Source organism: Tenebrio molitor, chromosome 2 (assembly GCF_963966145.1).
Source record: "Tenebrio molitor chromosome 2, icTenMoli1.1, whole genome shotgun sequence".
NCBI classification, from domain to species: Eukaryota; Metazoa; Arthropoda; class Insecta; order Coleoptera; family Tenebrionidae; genus Tenebrio; species Tenebrio molitor.
In genome coordinates, this window is record NC_091047.1 from 6,516,528 (window position 1) to 6,532,252 (window position 15,725).

At 38.8% G+C, this 15,725-nt stretch overlaps 1 protein-coding gene across 5 annotated transcripts in view; it reads left to right on the forward strand.

The window, feature by feature from the left end:
* The window catches only part of Ppn (Papilin), a 49,866-nt gene that overhangs the window by 8,820 nt on the left and 25,321 nt on the right, over positions 1–15,725 (forward strand). The window contains exon 1 of one of the 5 annotated variants that reach the window (XM_069037985.1): positions 7,116–7,132. The exons of the other annotated variants lie outside the window; for them this stretch is intronic. Within the exon in view, the coding sequence (XP_068894086.1) occupies positions 7,131–7,132 (2 nt within the window). The 5' untranslated portion in view covers positions 7,116–7,130. Of the gene's footprint in view, positions 1–7,115; positions 7,133–15,725 lie in introns of those variants that run through there. 5 annotated transcript variants of the gene reach the window in all.

The window sequence follows — 15,725 nt, forward strand, 5'->3', positions numbered from 1 at the left end:
AGTAATTTATCTAATTGTGAGATATGCATCATTGAAAGTTTTGTCATTTATTTGTCAGCGAATAGTGTGGACATTTATGAAGTTTAAACAATGACAAATAGACAAACAGTCGTGCAACTCATTAATTTAATTTTTTCATTCATCATTTGAAAGTATGTAATCCAAATGAGTCACGTTCAGTGATTTCAGCTCAAACATGAATTTAGGCGAAGGTGTTAGGACACACCACATCACAATGAAACACCGTTTACTCCTACTCGTATTTTATCCTTATTTACTCGCTCCTGCAAAAGTACTATTCAATTTACTCTCAGATAAAAATAGTATTCTGAGTCAAAGATACATAATAACATCATTCCATGTCCCTTACGTTGCTATCAAAAGTTCCAAAGACAAAAGAATTTGTTTGTAACAGGTCTCTTGTGTAGTCTTCGTAATATGTGGTACCGCTTCCTTGTTATTTTATGGTGCGTTAATAATATGTGGTGGAGCTTTGTTCCAAAGCATGCAGATGTTTCGAGCCTTCAGCACATTGACGACCGCTCCGAGTCGTCTTTCTATCAGATCCTGGTCAACGTTTACTCCTCCGATCCGCAAGAACAAATTGTGTTATAAATATCTGTTATCAAGATCAAGGTCTGAACAGTCCCACACAGCGTTTAGCAACAGGTGCTGCAGTGGGGTCCAAGTCGAGCAATGCACCTGTACCCAACGGTAGCGACCTTTAATGTTTACATAAAGCAAACAATTAAATAACATGCAATGTTGGCAACGGTAAACCGGCCTTTACCCGACTTTGAGGGGCTTTGCGAAGGCTCACGAGGCTCGTGCCTGGCGCATTGTGTGCTTTCTTAAAACCACCGGTGCTAAATAATTCTTGTGTGTCCACCGATTATAACCTTCAACGCGTATGTCATCGTCAGAGGGAACATTCCAGAAAGCACGTCGTGGCGTGTTTTTATTGCGTAAAAGGGGTTTATGGGCGAGGGTGTGGCACCCATGTATGGAAGGGTCGTTAAGTGACCAATAAAAATTGCGGCGGGGCATTCAATCCTCGCTGTAAAATTCGTTGAAAACAAGCCATTGTCTTCGTATTAACATCAGGTAATAAGAGGCGATTTGAGATGACAGGATAATGATTTATAGTATTGGATGTGAAGTGAAATTGCTTGGTTGTAGTGGTAGACAGCGCGTCTCTGAGCCAGCCCACTCGTCGATAAGATGCATGACGATGACACTTGCGATGTTTACAAGGCGAATGCTAATAACCTCGACGTCATTAAGCTCGTTACACAATGCTTTCACGTTAAACAGAACCGTAACTGGACACAAGACGACAGACTTCGTTAGTTTGTAACGGAAAAATAAAATATATCATTGGAAATTCTGATTTTTGGATCAGATCCAGATGTTGGTTGAAGTCTTCGGACGATATAGAAAATTTAGACGATCTCACAGACGAGCTTAGATCTAACTTCGAGAACGCAGAACTGCAGAAGCGCAAGAATGGCTTGTTCTCATTTAAGAGTTGTATTATGAAGGATTTGTCGAAAATATCTGAGACAATTTTGAAAAACTGTTTAGAAAGAAGGAAAATCTGATCGAAAGAAAAAAATTAATGAGTATCCAATGAGTCAGTCGTTGATTTGGGAACGAATAATGATTTCGAAATTAAGGATATTTATTAATTAAATGTTTCACTGTTGAATGATAATATTCATTACCTAAGGGTTTTAACCAATCGTATAATTGCATTTGCGTATTATCAGCTCATCACATAGATTATAAAGTTCATATAATACAGCACAATGTTCTTGTCTCATAATTCGCGAGTATCTGTACGTTTTATATTAAGAAAGAATAATAAATGAATTCTAATAGTGAAAATGACAAAATTTACATGTCGCGGCGTACAAAATATATCGCATTCTACTCGCGTGTAATGTCTATTACCAACTCGGCTGATTCAACACTCGCCTAGGCTTGTCCGGCAAACTTGACCTTATGAGTAAGAGCGATCATTACACGTTCCTTGAATAATACATCGGGTGTTCATTTAAATTTATCCTCAAAGTTGGTGTTGAAGAGTCGATTGTGAACGCACCACTTTTTACATTTTATTATCGTTGTCTCTATTTTTTTTTAAATCCACATGACATAAAAGCCCAATCATCATCTCTTCTTTTGATTAATTCGTTTTTTAGTTATTCGGTTTGAGTGTTTTTTTGATTTTTTTTTATTCTGTTTATTTATTTATTGATTTATTTATCCTGTTTAACTATTTTTCTTTATGTATGTGATATCTATACCTTTTTGTACTCATTTATTTCATTATTTTTTCCCAAGCATATTAAACAAAATTTCACCGATAGTGCTGAATGTCTTTAAATTCTTTCTACATTTCTTTATTCTTTACAGAAATGTTTCCTTTTACAGTCTATTTGCACGTCTTTCCTGATTATTATTTATGTAACACCTGTACTTCCTTCATATCGCGCGTTCAAATGAAATCCTGGGCTGCGTAGGCATTGGAAAAATTAAACCGTTTAGAACAGTGTAAAGTTTGAATTTCCCGCCGTTTGACACGAATGACATTTGTTTATGTTTAATTGGGACATAATTGACCATATTTGTTTTCAGTAAAGGGTGCCCTTAGATATTTGCTTCGAGAATAGGAATCGTTACATTATTCTATTTTTGATGTAAAACATTGCAAAGCATGGCAAAGAAAGAAAAAAAAGAAAACATTTTTGGCTCTAAATTTTAGGTTAGCTGTCAACATGGTCCAATTAATCTACGCTTTAAAAAAGCACAACAATTGACGGTTTCCAAAGCCTTCCCAGCCCAGGATTTCATTTGAACGCGCAATACTATCCAGTAGTATTTTTTCGCTTTTACTTCATTTTATTTCATTTCTGTCATTATTTCTTTAGAAGAATTTCTTGGGCACTCTTCTAAGAAAACGACCATATTCCAATTCATCTTTACATTTTTGCAAACTATTAATAGTATATTAAAGAACGAGTTTTATAAGGATTGATTTGGCGCAGGAGTCCCAAGTGTAGAAAACGAGCCGTAGGGGAGTTTTGTATGGGACGAGTGCGCCAATGCCCTTATAAAACGAGTTTTTTATGTTATTTTTTAGAATTTGCACCCTTGTTTTAATTTTTAAATTAAAAATTTAAGTTTTCAAATTCTAGGAAATTTTGTATTAATTGGTAATTCAAGGTAACGGATGCAACTACATCTGCAACATATGTAAAAAAGTAGAGTTTGAACATTAATATTGGAAGTTTTTTGGTGTAAATGACAATAATACACTGAAATATTGATAAAAATTTTCAGAGAGATCTATTAAACTACGAGTGCTTTAAAAGATAGCCATAAACGACTCCAAATTGAATACAATAATCGGCCTATTAGAGACGCAGTTTCTAAATAGTATATTAAAGAACAAGTTTTATAAGGGTTGATTTGGCGCACGAGTCCCAAGTGTAGAAAACGAGCCGTAGGGGAGTTTTCTATGGGACGAGTGCGCCAATGCCCTTATAAAACGAGTTTTTTATGTTATTTTTTAGAATTTGTACCCTTGTTTTAATTTTTAAATAAAAAATTAAAGTTTCATACTCTAGGGAATTTTGTATTAATTGGTAATTCAAGGTAACGGATGCAACTACATCTGCAACAGCTGTTATAAAGTAGAGTTTGAACATTCATATTGGAAGTTTTTTGGTGTAAATGAGAGTAATAAACTGAAATATTAATAAAAAATTTCTTAGAGATCTATTAAAGCACTCGTGGTTTAATAGATAGCCATAAACGACTCCAAATTGAATACAATAATAGACCTATTAGAGATGCAAATTGTAAAAAAGTGCCTTCTCGTACTCTTTAAGTTTACAGTTTTTAGCTGTTTCTTACTCCTTTTCCATTTTGTTCTTCATAACTTTACACAGCTTTAATTAAAACTCACCTAATTGTCCATCAAATAACTTTAAATGTTCATTCATTCATTCCCATCACATTTCTTCTTCCATTAATTCTGTTTAATTTTCTTTTAACATTTGCAATCTCTGAATTTTTCTGAATTCCTTGTTACTTCCATGACCTCATTGGGGCAGTATCGTACTCTTTAAAACTGCTGTACCTCATCTCAGCAGCAGCCCCAATACGAGTATAAAGGCAATTTGACATTTGGAACCACTTCGGTTCGTCCTCTTTTATTTTTTGCCTGCCGAAAACTCGAAAAAAGTCGTCTACCATTGGCATAAAACGCATTCGCTCGTTGTGCTTTCGCATTTTTTGCAGTTTGTTCGCCGTCGAATCGTCGTGTATTAGCCTTTTTGTGCTTCGCGAAGACAAAATCGACGAACAGGTCTCCGGTCGAGCCTCACACGACCGCATATTACCGTGATTAGTCCCTCCGCCGTCCGTTGACAGGACAAACTATTGTCGAGATCGCGACTTAATTTAATCTTCCGGAACCCTATTTGCGCGATGACTACAATTTGGCATTCTTTCGTTGGCTCGTTAATAAGCGCACTTGTCGGAATTATGTGCACTTTCTGCTACATAATTTTCGGATTATTATGTTCGTTTAAAGATTACCATCTTACACGACGGCATCGTAAAGAAATTGCAGCGTACCTGCTCGAGCCGCTAACGAGACGAGTAAAGTACTTGAAAGCTTTGGTTACTACTAGTTACATACAAAAATAAATATCCAGCCGGAACGTTAGTGGTTTCTCTACTGATTGGGAGCAACTCGAGGAGGATATTTTTTTTTTGACGTGAAAAAATAAACAGTTGTATTTTCGAAATGGTGACCGACAAAGGAAGGGCCCCAAGGCGGGCTTGTTAGTGCTACCGGCGGGAGGGAGCACAATAGAGGAGGCCGAAACGACGAGATATGTGCCGAACGCTTCTTCAGATTTGTCTAAGGCGGTAAAAAATGGTAGACTACAACTTGCAGATGGCCAGGAATTTTAATGGTTTTCAGAACTCGAGAAGGGTTGTTGACTGCGGCCGGTTCAGATTCTTACGACAAATTTTCAAACGGCCTTGTCATTATTAGTAAAAGCTCATTCCAGAATCCAATTACACCATTCCCCACATTTTTGCAGCTTTTGCACAACATCCCAAACCAATTTTGCCGATTCGCACAAAATTCCTCCCAAATCTAAAACCAGTCCAAGACGTAAATATTCTTCGCCAAAAACATTTATTGCTGTCGAGAACTCGTAAGTCGAACAGTTCTTGCAACAATCAATACTTCCTATAATAATTCCGCTAATGGACTAACTGTACGATTTATTTCTTCTCAGTTCAGTTTCTCTAAGCACAATGGATCATTTTTATCATTTCTGCACGTAACTGTTCTTTCCGTGAAATTGGTGCAGCGAAACGTGATGCAGACTACTTCATTTGAAAAAATGTCATTAGTACAGTTCAAAAACGAGACGCTCACTTCAAAAATCGCTTTTGCCTGAACTGTCTCGGTCGCGGTTTGACTCCCTGGGCGACTCCTCGAAGTTCCCACGTCCGTTCGCGTGGGTTTTACGGCACGGGTTTCACAATCGCCCGTTCGGTAGTTCTTCAAATTTCCATAGAGTCACTTCCTCGCAGCGATAAAAATAAATTAATTCCAAATAACTTATCTCGAGTTTCACGAGTGAATCCTAATGGCTCTCGGAAAATGTCTTCATATTTCCGAGAATCTCGGTTGGTCGATAACTCCATCCGGTCGCTGCGGTCGCGAAGACTTCAGCACTCTGGAACTCTTCCCCGCGATAAATCATCTCCAGATCGACAAGGCGATTTCAGACATTGCGCGAGGAATTTTTATAGTAGCGTTGGCAAAATGAAAATTCGCCTTCCATTCCTCCTCTTATGGCAATGCACAACCGTGTAATTGGAGGTGTAAGTAACCCGTCCGTAATGTATGCACGAGGTGCTCGCCCTGTAATTTGTATTCTCCGCTTATTGTTCTGTCAGTTTGTTTATCTTTTATTTTCGTTCTTTTTAACCGTCTCCGTCATTTTCACGGACGTCCACGAATTAAAAATTTAATAACACAATGAGTAACGGAATTGAGCAACAGGTGCACGCTCCTCACACTCGCACACGGTCTTTCGGTCTGATCGAAACCAAATTGGAAAAACTACACCGTGGGTGAACGACTTCCACAGTAAAAAATCACTGCCGCGGGCGTTCGCCATCACGACCCAGTCATCTCACTTTCCGGAGAGGTCCTCCAGCGAAATCTTCTTTGACCGGACGCCGCCGCTTCCACTTGCTCTTTTTCCAGAACGAGCTCGATTTTTTGTCGCGATGGGGCAAGATGATGACCCACATCCAACATCTCGACTTAACATTGACCTTACGGAGTGCACATCTCGTCGCTGCACTTAACATCAACCTGGAGATGACAGCATCCAACGATCTCATCTTCTAGCTCCACAGAAATTTATATAATATCTCCACACAAAAAAATCACAAGTGCAAATATGTCAAGCCCACTGGAATTTCTTCTCTTTTATCTCGTTTCAATTGTTCAAAATGTTTCAATATTACTTCAACAAAAAAAAAAAATAAGTGGGGAAGAAAGAACAAGACCTGAGTCTCTTTTGTTTTGTATTCTTGTTGTACTCTTTGGCATTTGCTTAAAAATATGAAAATACGAGCCTCTGCGGTTTCTCTTTGAACAGACCTAACGTATCACATAACCCAACTTTTACTTCAAATAAATGTCAGCCGTCACGTGATTTCCAACCTATTAAAATAATGTTGTTTTATGAACCGTGGAAAAAATGATGTGAGGAATTTTTTAAAAACATTTTGTTTAGATTGATGCAATCTGTTCAGTGTAGAATTTCGCCTTTTCTTAAAATAATAATTCAGAAAGTACGTTTGTTGATTTTGGTTGGTATTTGCACAGAATCCAGTTATTTTAGCGACTTTCCGTTGGTATGACAATTTGAACTGTCAACAATGTCAACAAGTTTTGTATTAAGGTGGTTTAAAAGTGTAAGTATTTAATAATATTGTGAAAGCAAAGATTTACAAATAAACCCAGAGAAATCTGTGTTCTGTGCATTTTAGATTAAACGAATTAAATAATTGCTGCCCAAATGTGAGTACCAAATTTTTGTTAATTACTTTAATTGTTTCACTTCAACAATAAGTACTTGTTTAATGCTTTTGATGGTATTTGTACTTAATCACTGCTATTACCTTATTTAAACAAGGTTTTGCAACATCCGACATAACAGTGCCATCTACATAAGATAGCAAAACATTTTTTCAACTCTACACTACCGCACCAATTGCCAATTTTGGTGTAAATATTGTAAGTTTTGTTTTTGGTCCTGATCCTGGAGGATTATGCTCCACATCTCCCCGTCGACCTTCCTACGTGCACATCCCATCGTCGCGTTTTACCATAAACACGAGAATGAATGAACTCGGTTACTTTCACATATGTACTACACACCCGAGTCGAATACGTAATATAATCGGAGTATTATTACTCAATGAAATGTGACCGTGACCCTTAACCCGCGCTTCTCGTGGAAACAGCATAGGTACGCGTGAGAATCCCTGATGCGTCCTCCCTAATTGCAGCGCTCGGCGGTGTTTTATCGGCGCATTTAATTACCAATAAAAGCAGACATTCCCTTCTACCATCGAACTAAAAATATCGTAATTAATCCCACCGTCCTCCGTTTTGGTACGGTATAATTACGACGGAGATGGTCGCGTCTCGGGGTAATAATTAACGGTAATGGTGGTCGAGATTGCCCAATAAAAAATCATTTTGATAACGGCGTTATGTTATGGGCAAATAACAGAAGACAAAGAGCACTCGAGTTGACGTGCTTGTCCTCCTTATAAGGAGGCAAGAACTCCCGGCAAATAACAACAATGTGTTAACCTTCACTTTCTGTAAAACCAACACGAGAGGAAGAGGATTTCTCAGACACCTGACGGGAGATTAAAATTCTTGAGCTAACCCTTCACCCATATTTATTCCGGCCCCTATATGGAGGGACCACGACGCTGGTCGATAATAGGATTAGGTTTTTTTTGACGAATGCGCGTCGAGATTAATCGAATTATGTAATTGTGTGGAAAAGCTAGTCATCCGGGGCTGTAAATTACGTTATTATGAACTCTTCATTGACACAACCCCCTGGGAGGCCTCGGCTCGCTGTGCCGCCATCGAGGAGTGATTAAAGATAATTGCATCAAAATTGATACTTCGGTCGAGGACTCCACTCTTGATGGGTGGCAAAAACGGAATAAAGGATGGCCGGCGCGGTTAGATAAGCCATCTGAGATGTCTTAAGAACTAGCACGATGCAGAAAAGCCGCCAGCTGGGTGCACACATGGTTTCCGGATTTTTACAACTTGGTCCCACGACTGGAAACGTTTTATTTGTAAAGCTCCATGTGTCTTACCCGCTTTCTGTATCCAGAGGCTTTCGGCCCTTGGGAAAAACCCGCGGAGAAGGGGTGAGCTCCGCACAAGAAGCCACAGCTTTTCGCAAGCTGTCGTCACGAAATCCCCTCATTATAACATAATGATTCGTTCCTGGAATCTGCCAACAAAGCTTGTCTTCACTTCTGCAGAACCAGAAATGACGATACACTGTGTGTGATTGGCGGAGGTCTTAAAGAGCACCCTCGAGGTACGCCCTTGCAATCGAAACGCGGCGAGCTGTTTACGTTGTCCTCAAATTAATTTGTTTACGTTGAAAAAATGGTTTTGTGTTATGTAATGACTCATGCGTGAGCTTTATTCACGTTGCCATAAATTTCACGACAGTAAATGTCAAAAATGACGGCAGAGAGGAAGTGCAACACATTGGTTCCCAAATTTGTTGATCATACGATGTTTTTGCGAGGTCAAGGACCATCCAGTTTGCAACAACGCATCCAAGTGGGTCTTACGGAAGTTATAATTCTTAGACTGAGAGCCACATGCAAAGTTCCGTATCTTTTTCAGGAGCAAAAAATCGAAATGATGGAGTGGGATGATGCGGTGCTTTTCGACAAATGTCGAGGTGTCCTTGCGACGACAATTAGAGGGCCGTTCATCGAGAACTGTTAGTTATTGGGATCGAGATGGGAAAAGCTCGGGGCCAGCTTCTCTCCTTGAATATTTCATTCCAGGATGGCACTCGAATAATTCATTTTATCTCGTTACGTGATAAATTGCATCGGCCGCTCGGAGGCGACTCGAACGTGACTCCTTCTTCCTTGGCTTCGGATTAATCCTGCATTCCTGAGTTATTTCGGTTGGAGGAGGTGTTGATAACGTAAAACCAATACCCAAACATCTTAATAGTTGGGCTCTTAAGCGGTGATTATGTTATTTATTTACAAGCTTCCATTAGTCTGATCCGAGCGAAAGAGGCGTCTTTGTCGTCCTTCGAGTGGTAGCCGCTTGTGGATTTTTTCCGTCCCTTGAAATTCGATCGCACGTTGCAGTAATTAATCGGCGAAGAGGTCTAGGGCGAGGTGCAGACGACTACGAGGATCGGTGGTCTTGCTGTGTGGTCCGACCATCAAGGCTGGCTCCACCTAGACATCGTTGGGCCACCACAAGCCACGGATGACTGCTTCGCGGTAATAATCAGCCGAACTTGCACCGTGACTGACCGTTTTCACAATGTCTAAATTAGAAGTGTCTGTCAGAAAAAAAAACTGAATCAGACCGGCCCTAGGCGCTGTGCCGGCCCGATAATTAACACCTCAATCGGTCGATAAAGTTCAATGTTTTCCTAATAAATTTAAACAAGCCGGCAACGGACGTTTTCTAATTTTAAAAAATTTAATGTACTCGCATATAACGTAACTGATCTATAAACCGGCTGGTAAAAAAATAAATAAAATGCGAGATATTTCCACAGGCGTCCGTCTCGGTTTACGTCTAAGATTAATTCGGGATTTTTGCAGTTTCATTTTTGACGTGAAAATAGATTTAAAACGCATCCGATATAAACACAACTTTATTTCTGTTCTCGTTATATTTATCTAAACAACCTGTTGCGAGATGTGTCGATTTTATTGTCCAATTTAATTTTTTTATTTTATTGCGGCTGCAACGACGAGTGAAAATAAACGCGCAAACCGAAGATCAAACAGAACGGTTAATAGTTGACGTCAGTTTTGGAAATTTAATACGAGAATCTTGGACCGTTGAAAAATTTCTGATAAACGCAAAAATAATGGTGCTTGTCCGTCATTGCGAACTCAAAACTCGAGGATAATTCAGTTTTATGCACTGAAATCAGTTTTGTTATGAAGTAGGAAATTGATTTTCTATTAATAAAACGATTCAATCAGGCAAAAATTAACTGGAAATGTTTTTTGAATTGATGTTAATCACTTCGGAATTTCCATTCATAAAAATCTATTTGTGCTCAGCTGCATGTCTTGTTTTTCATTCATTTCTAAAAACAGTGTTATCAAAAAATCCCATCCAAGCTTTCTTAAGAAAAACAAAAGCCAGTGTCTTGGCTAAATTCTTATTTGAAATCTCAACACCGTCATTTACTATTTTATTAAACACTCTCTGCCAAAACCAAAAAATCACAAACACTGCATTCTAAAGCAAAATTATAACCGGCAACGCAACGTTTAGTGGAAAATGAAAAAGTTGGATTATATTCTCATTTTGTCAATGGTTGCCAGTTACGTCAGTTTATTGCAAATTAGCTCAGAATGGTTGTGGATAAATATGGCAACTATGTACGAAATTTTATGCGGCAACTGTGTGGGTGCAAATTGACTTAACAATTTTCAAAATTTTCTATCCTACCTAAAGAGTTGCCACATAAATTTTCGTACATAGTTGCCATATTTATCCACAACCATTTTGAATCACCCATTATAACTGACTCTTTGCTTCCGGTCGTTTTATCAATATTTTTGAGTTTGAAACCGTCAATTTGACAATTTTAATGTTGATTAACAATACCATAAACAATTTGCAAAAACTGCAGCGCGCTGTGACCTGAACTGACAATGACGAGGCTTACCAATTGCTCAGGGATGCCAACCCACTAAATTTGCTTCAATCATTTATAGCAACTTGGTTGTAATCTGAAGCATTTTTATTCAGGTACTTCTGTAACTGTTTATTTAAGACTTTTATGAATTCATTAGGGGGTGTAATCCCTACACAACAACACAACTGTATTTATTCTTCAGTTGCAACAAATTATTTTATAAACAAAACTAAGAGGAAAACTCTTAAAGAATGACGCATTACATCATTTTGCCATTAAAACTGACGTGGACTGTTGACATCTTTCACAACCAGCTCTTTGATCCTATTTTTAAATATTCTTTGTAGCTTGAAGAGCTTAAATTCTGTTAGCTTTTGTTCAAAATCAGTTTATGCTTTCAAGATTTACCGTGCCACTTGAGTGTCGTCTAAATTTTCCAAAATGGTCACCGCTCTCAAATCATTTTCTACATGTCGGACCATCACAAGCAGAACCTGCGCCTTCTACCATTTTAACGATAACATCCGGGAAACTATGCCCATACCCACCATTATTACCATTATGAATCCGGTATGTAAATTCACCAATCATTAATAACCAAAAAACAAATTACGATTTTTTGTTGTGTTTCTTTTGTTCTAGATCAGGTATAAAGTAATTATTTTAATATTCAGATCGTGTAAGATTAATGACGCGTGAAAATTTGCACTTAATTTGTTTCTAATGCCGCACAGCGTAAAAAAGATCCATCAAGGGTATCTACGCAAGAACGAAACCTGTTGTAACTTGGTCCTCTCATTTAATTGTCAAAATGACGGATCGTGTTGATGCGGAAGTGTCAGAACCAGCTCAAAGGAAAAAATTACTGCGACGGATTTTTTCGCAGAAAATTGTATTCCCGACTGGTCAGAAATGGTTGTGGCGACAACGGACACGGACCGGTTTTTGATTATTTGTGTCAAAAATGAAAATTTTAATTAAAACCGTTGTTAAAGGGGCACTAAAATAATTTATTTTTATCTTATTCAGAATCTTCGTCAGGTGTCAAGATTTGAACTCTCGAACGAACAAAACGCAGTTTTCTGATCTGGCGATGTGTTCAGGAAAATTGGATCGTAAATGTGGGCTAAGGCTAAGTTATCGGCAGGAAAGAGTCGGAAGACCGGAAATATTGTTGTGTATTCATTTATTAGTTCATCGCGAAAGATAATAAAAATATTTGTGACGATCGTAAAAACAGAAAGAAAGTTTGTGGTGTTAATATGTATACATATTCAGGAGCGTATATTTTGACAGGAAGATATTTATCTGAATAAAAAATGTAATATCTTATTTGTCCGGCGTCGAGATAAGAGAGGAATGGAGCATGGCATGAACTGGCTCGCTCATTAAAACCTCCTCTATAAATTAAAAAAAAATAACTTTTAATTTATTCGCGACATTGCGTCACTGCGAGAATCTAATCCAGTTAATTTAAGCAAACCACGCACGAGTCTCGCTGCTGAAATGTCCAATTCTTGTTCAGGAAGCAAACTTGAACTGAGCAACTGATAATTTGCAATTTAAATGGGATTTTACTAGCAATTAAATTGATTGGAACCCAGTCAATAACGACTGACTGCGAGAATTCCTGTCGAGAACGAACAGTTCGCAAAGAACAGTCCAGAAAACAAAAACTGATTTTTTATCTTCTTGCATTCATGCTAACGATGCGGACCTGCTGGTACAATGGTTGCGACCGAGGTGGCTTTAACGACACCAATTAATAACAATTTCAGTCTCGTTTACGACCCCGCTTAATGAATTCACTACGAATTTTTGCTCGTTAATAACTAAATAAACGATCAAGCCAGCGGTACCATAATAAAGCATTATTCACGATATGGAGGCTGAGAGCCACGTGATAAATCAAAATGCACCACAGCGGTACCGCAGACGTGTGTGTATTATGATGGGTGCAAAATTGCACCGTGCAAGGTCATCGGAACCGTTCTCCCATCGCGGTACTAATTAACGGCGTCCCAACACGGAACGGTACCACAAAAATGGGTTGATTTTATCACCGTCGGCTCGAAGCGTCGTTCACACTTTGAATCGTTCAACTGTCAATAAATTTCCCCAAATGTAAACTCCTGCTTTCGTTTGGTACTTTCCAGGAACTGCACCGAGCTTTCTCCTTTCAGCGCCAGCCGAGATCGTAAATTTTAATTATTCGGTGCTTTACTACTTAGTATTGTCGTTTAGAAGGTCCGTAAAATAATCGGAAGTTCTTTCTGGGGCGGTACCATCGGAAGAGGTTTTCTCGCATTTGTCACCCAGTTTGACGGGCGTGAAAGCCGATCCGAAACTCCCAGAGAGTGTTTGTTTTGTCGATCGACAGGGACACCCAGCGTGGTGAAAAGGTCGGGAAAGACCATCGTGGAGTGACACTTGGTGATGGAGATCGACCATAAACCACCATCTGGAGGCCAGCCAGCGCTAATTGACGGAGAATAATCGCGCAGTGTCATTGGTTGTGGTCGGGAGGTGTAGCACTTTCTTCAGAAGTGTTAAAATTATTCATCTTCGCAGACACCAAGCAGACTTATCGCTCCGGGCTGGAGGCCAGATTGCGTAATCTGATGGCCATAAATCAAGGAGAAGCCCATTCGGTATGGCCACGTGGTTTGTAATTGGTAGTTTTTTCGTCTCGTCATACAAAATACTCTCCCTCCAATTAAGCGGAAATTTATAATGTTCGTTACGATTGTTATCAGCATAATGCCGGGCCGGTGTAATTCGGTTTAACTGCTTTTTAAGAGATGTCATAACTCTCTTTCTTGCTTAACGGGGCAAGTGTGAGCATCAACGATGTTTCCAGTAACCCAGTCCGTGAGAATCGCTTCCAAATAGGGCCAAAGTCACTTTCCCGATCTCGTCTTGTGTAAAAGATGTAATGCGGTTATAACACTGAACTGGTTTCTCGAGTGCGTAGGAAGACGCTTCTTGTGATTTCTGACACGACGGAAGGAATTTCTTACATTTCTCTCAACCTCCAAGTGATATATTATTCTAGACGATTTTTACGACCTAAGCAAACCTAAATGAAGCCGTTTTACATCACACGAGCTTTGTAACGACCGCCTTTCCAGCGTTCCCGGAGATGAGTGAAATTTCGTCGATAAAAATTGTAGAAATGAAATGTTTACGTCATAAAATCTCTCGCACTCACAGATTTCATCTTCCAATAAATGTCCAGAAGCGTAAATCAACTTCGAATACTGAACCACGTAAGAATGGAGCTTTGTTGTGTCACACTTCACACTCGACCAGGACTCGATAGTTATTGTGGTTTCTCCAACGGTGAGAATGCTCGAGATGCGATAATCTAAGCACGAAATTTATTGTACCATTTGCATTCCCAAGAAATGGTGAGCTTTGTTCGGAAAGCCGAGAGTTCAAATTCAAACCGAACACTTAATGGTGTTATTTGTAAGATATCTAAGAGATATCTAAAATTCTAACAGAAAGAGTACCTCTAGAACTCGGGTACAAAGAGGAAATGAAAGAACGAACAAAGAAGAATACGTGAAAGTTAGAACCTCTGATACTTTTCCGAAGTGATGTCTGAAGGACTTTTTTAATTGAGAAGTTGGTAATTGTTCACTTTAACTACTTCTGGAATTTTCGCGTTTTTTCTGGCTAGACAGCCTCAGGGCGTCCTCCTAGATCGTTTCCCACCATTCAAACCTTGTGCAAATGAATTTTCCTTGCCCTTTAGTTATACTAAGACATTGGCGCGACCTTGACGCGACCTTGAAACACAACAAGAGAGAAAAAAAGGCATTTGCACAAGGTTTGAATGGTGGGAAACGATCTAGGAGATCACCTTGAGGGTGTCTAGCCAGAAAAAAAGCGAAAATTCCAGAAGTAGTTAAAGTGAACAATTACCGAGAAGTTCATCTTTAGATGAAAGATGGCTAGTGAAGTCTAAAATTCTAACAGAAAGAGTACCGCTAGCGCTTGAATACAAAAAGGAATTGGAAGAAAGAACAAGGAAGAATACGTGGCAGTTAGAACCTTTGGAACTTTTCTGAAGTAATATCTGAAGGACTATGTATTTAAATTCAAAAATTTATTGTTTCATCAAGGGAAAGGCTGGTGGGGTAATTTCAAAATGTAGACGATTCTCTTTCTGACAACTTTTAAACTGCTTTGAGCACTCAGTTTTCATGATGGTTTGGTTGCAAATAAAAATGGTAATAAAAAACATCATAAACCAGTATTGATGATGGTATAGCGTGGTTATAATTTTTGTCTGATGCGTTAATTGCGTTTACGTCAATCGTTAAACTACAACTGGTTCAAGTTCAAAATATTTCGAATTTTTCTTAGCTTTTCGTCGAGAGAAAAACGTTCGTGACTCTTGTTGACGTTAATCGACCTCTCGCAGAGTGCAAATATCCAAACTAACAAACGGTGCCTCGAGATCTCTTCGTTTCAAGAGTTAATTGTATGTTAAACATTGTTGTGGCATTAAGGAGATGAGATGTGCCACGCCTCCGAGATTATAAATTAATGCGGCATCAAAGAATAAATCGAGGAAGGCATTGCGTGATAAAATAACATGTTTTAGGAAGTTAATGAAGTTCAGAGAGGGATCTAGCACTGGAAAAAAAGACAACGTTCGAGAGTTATGAGGTATGCGACAGTCGACCATCCATAAAAAGT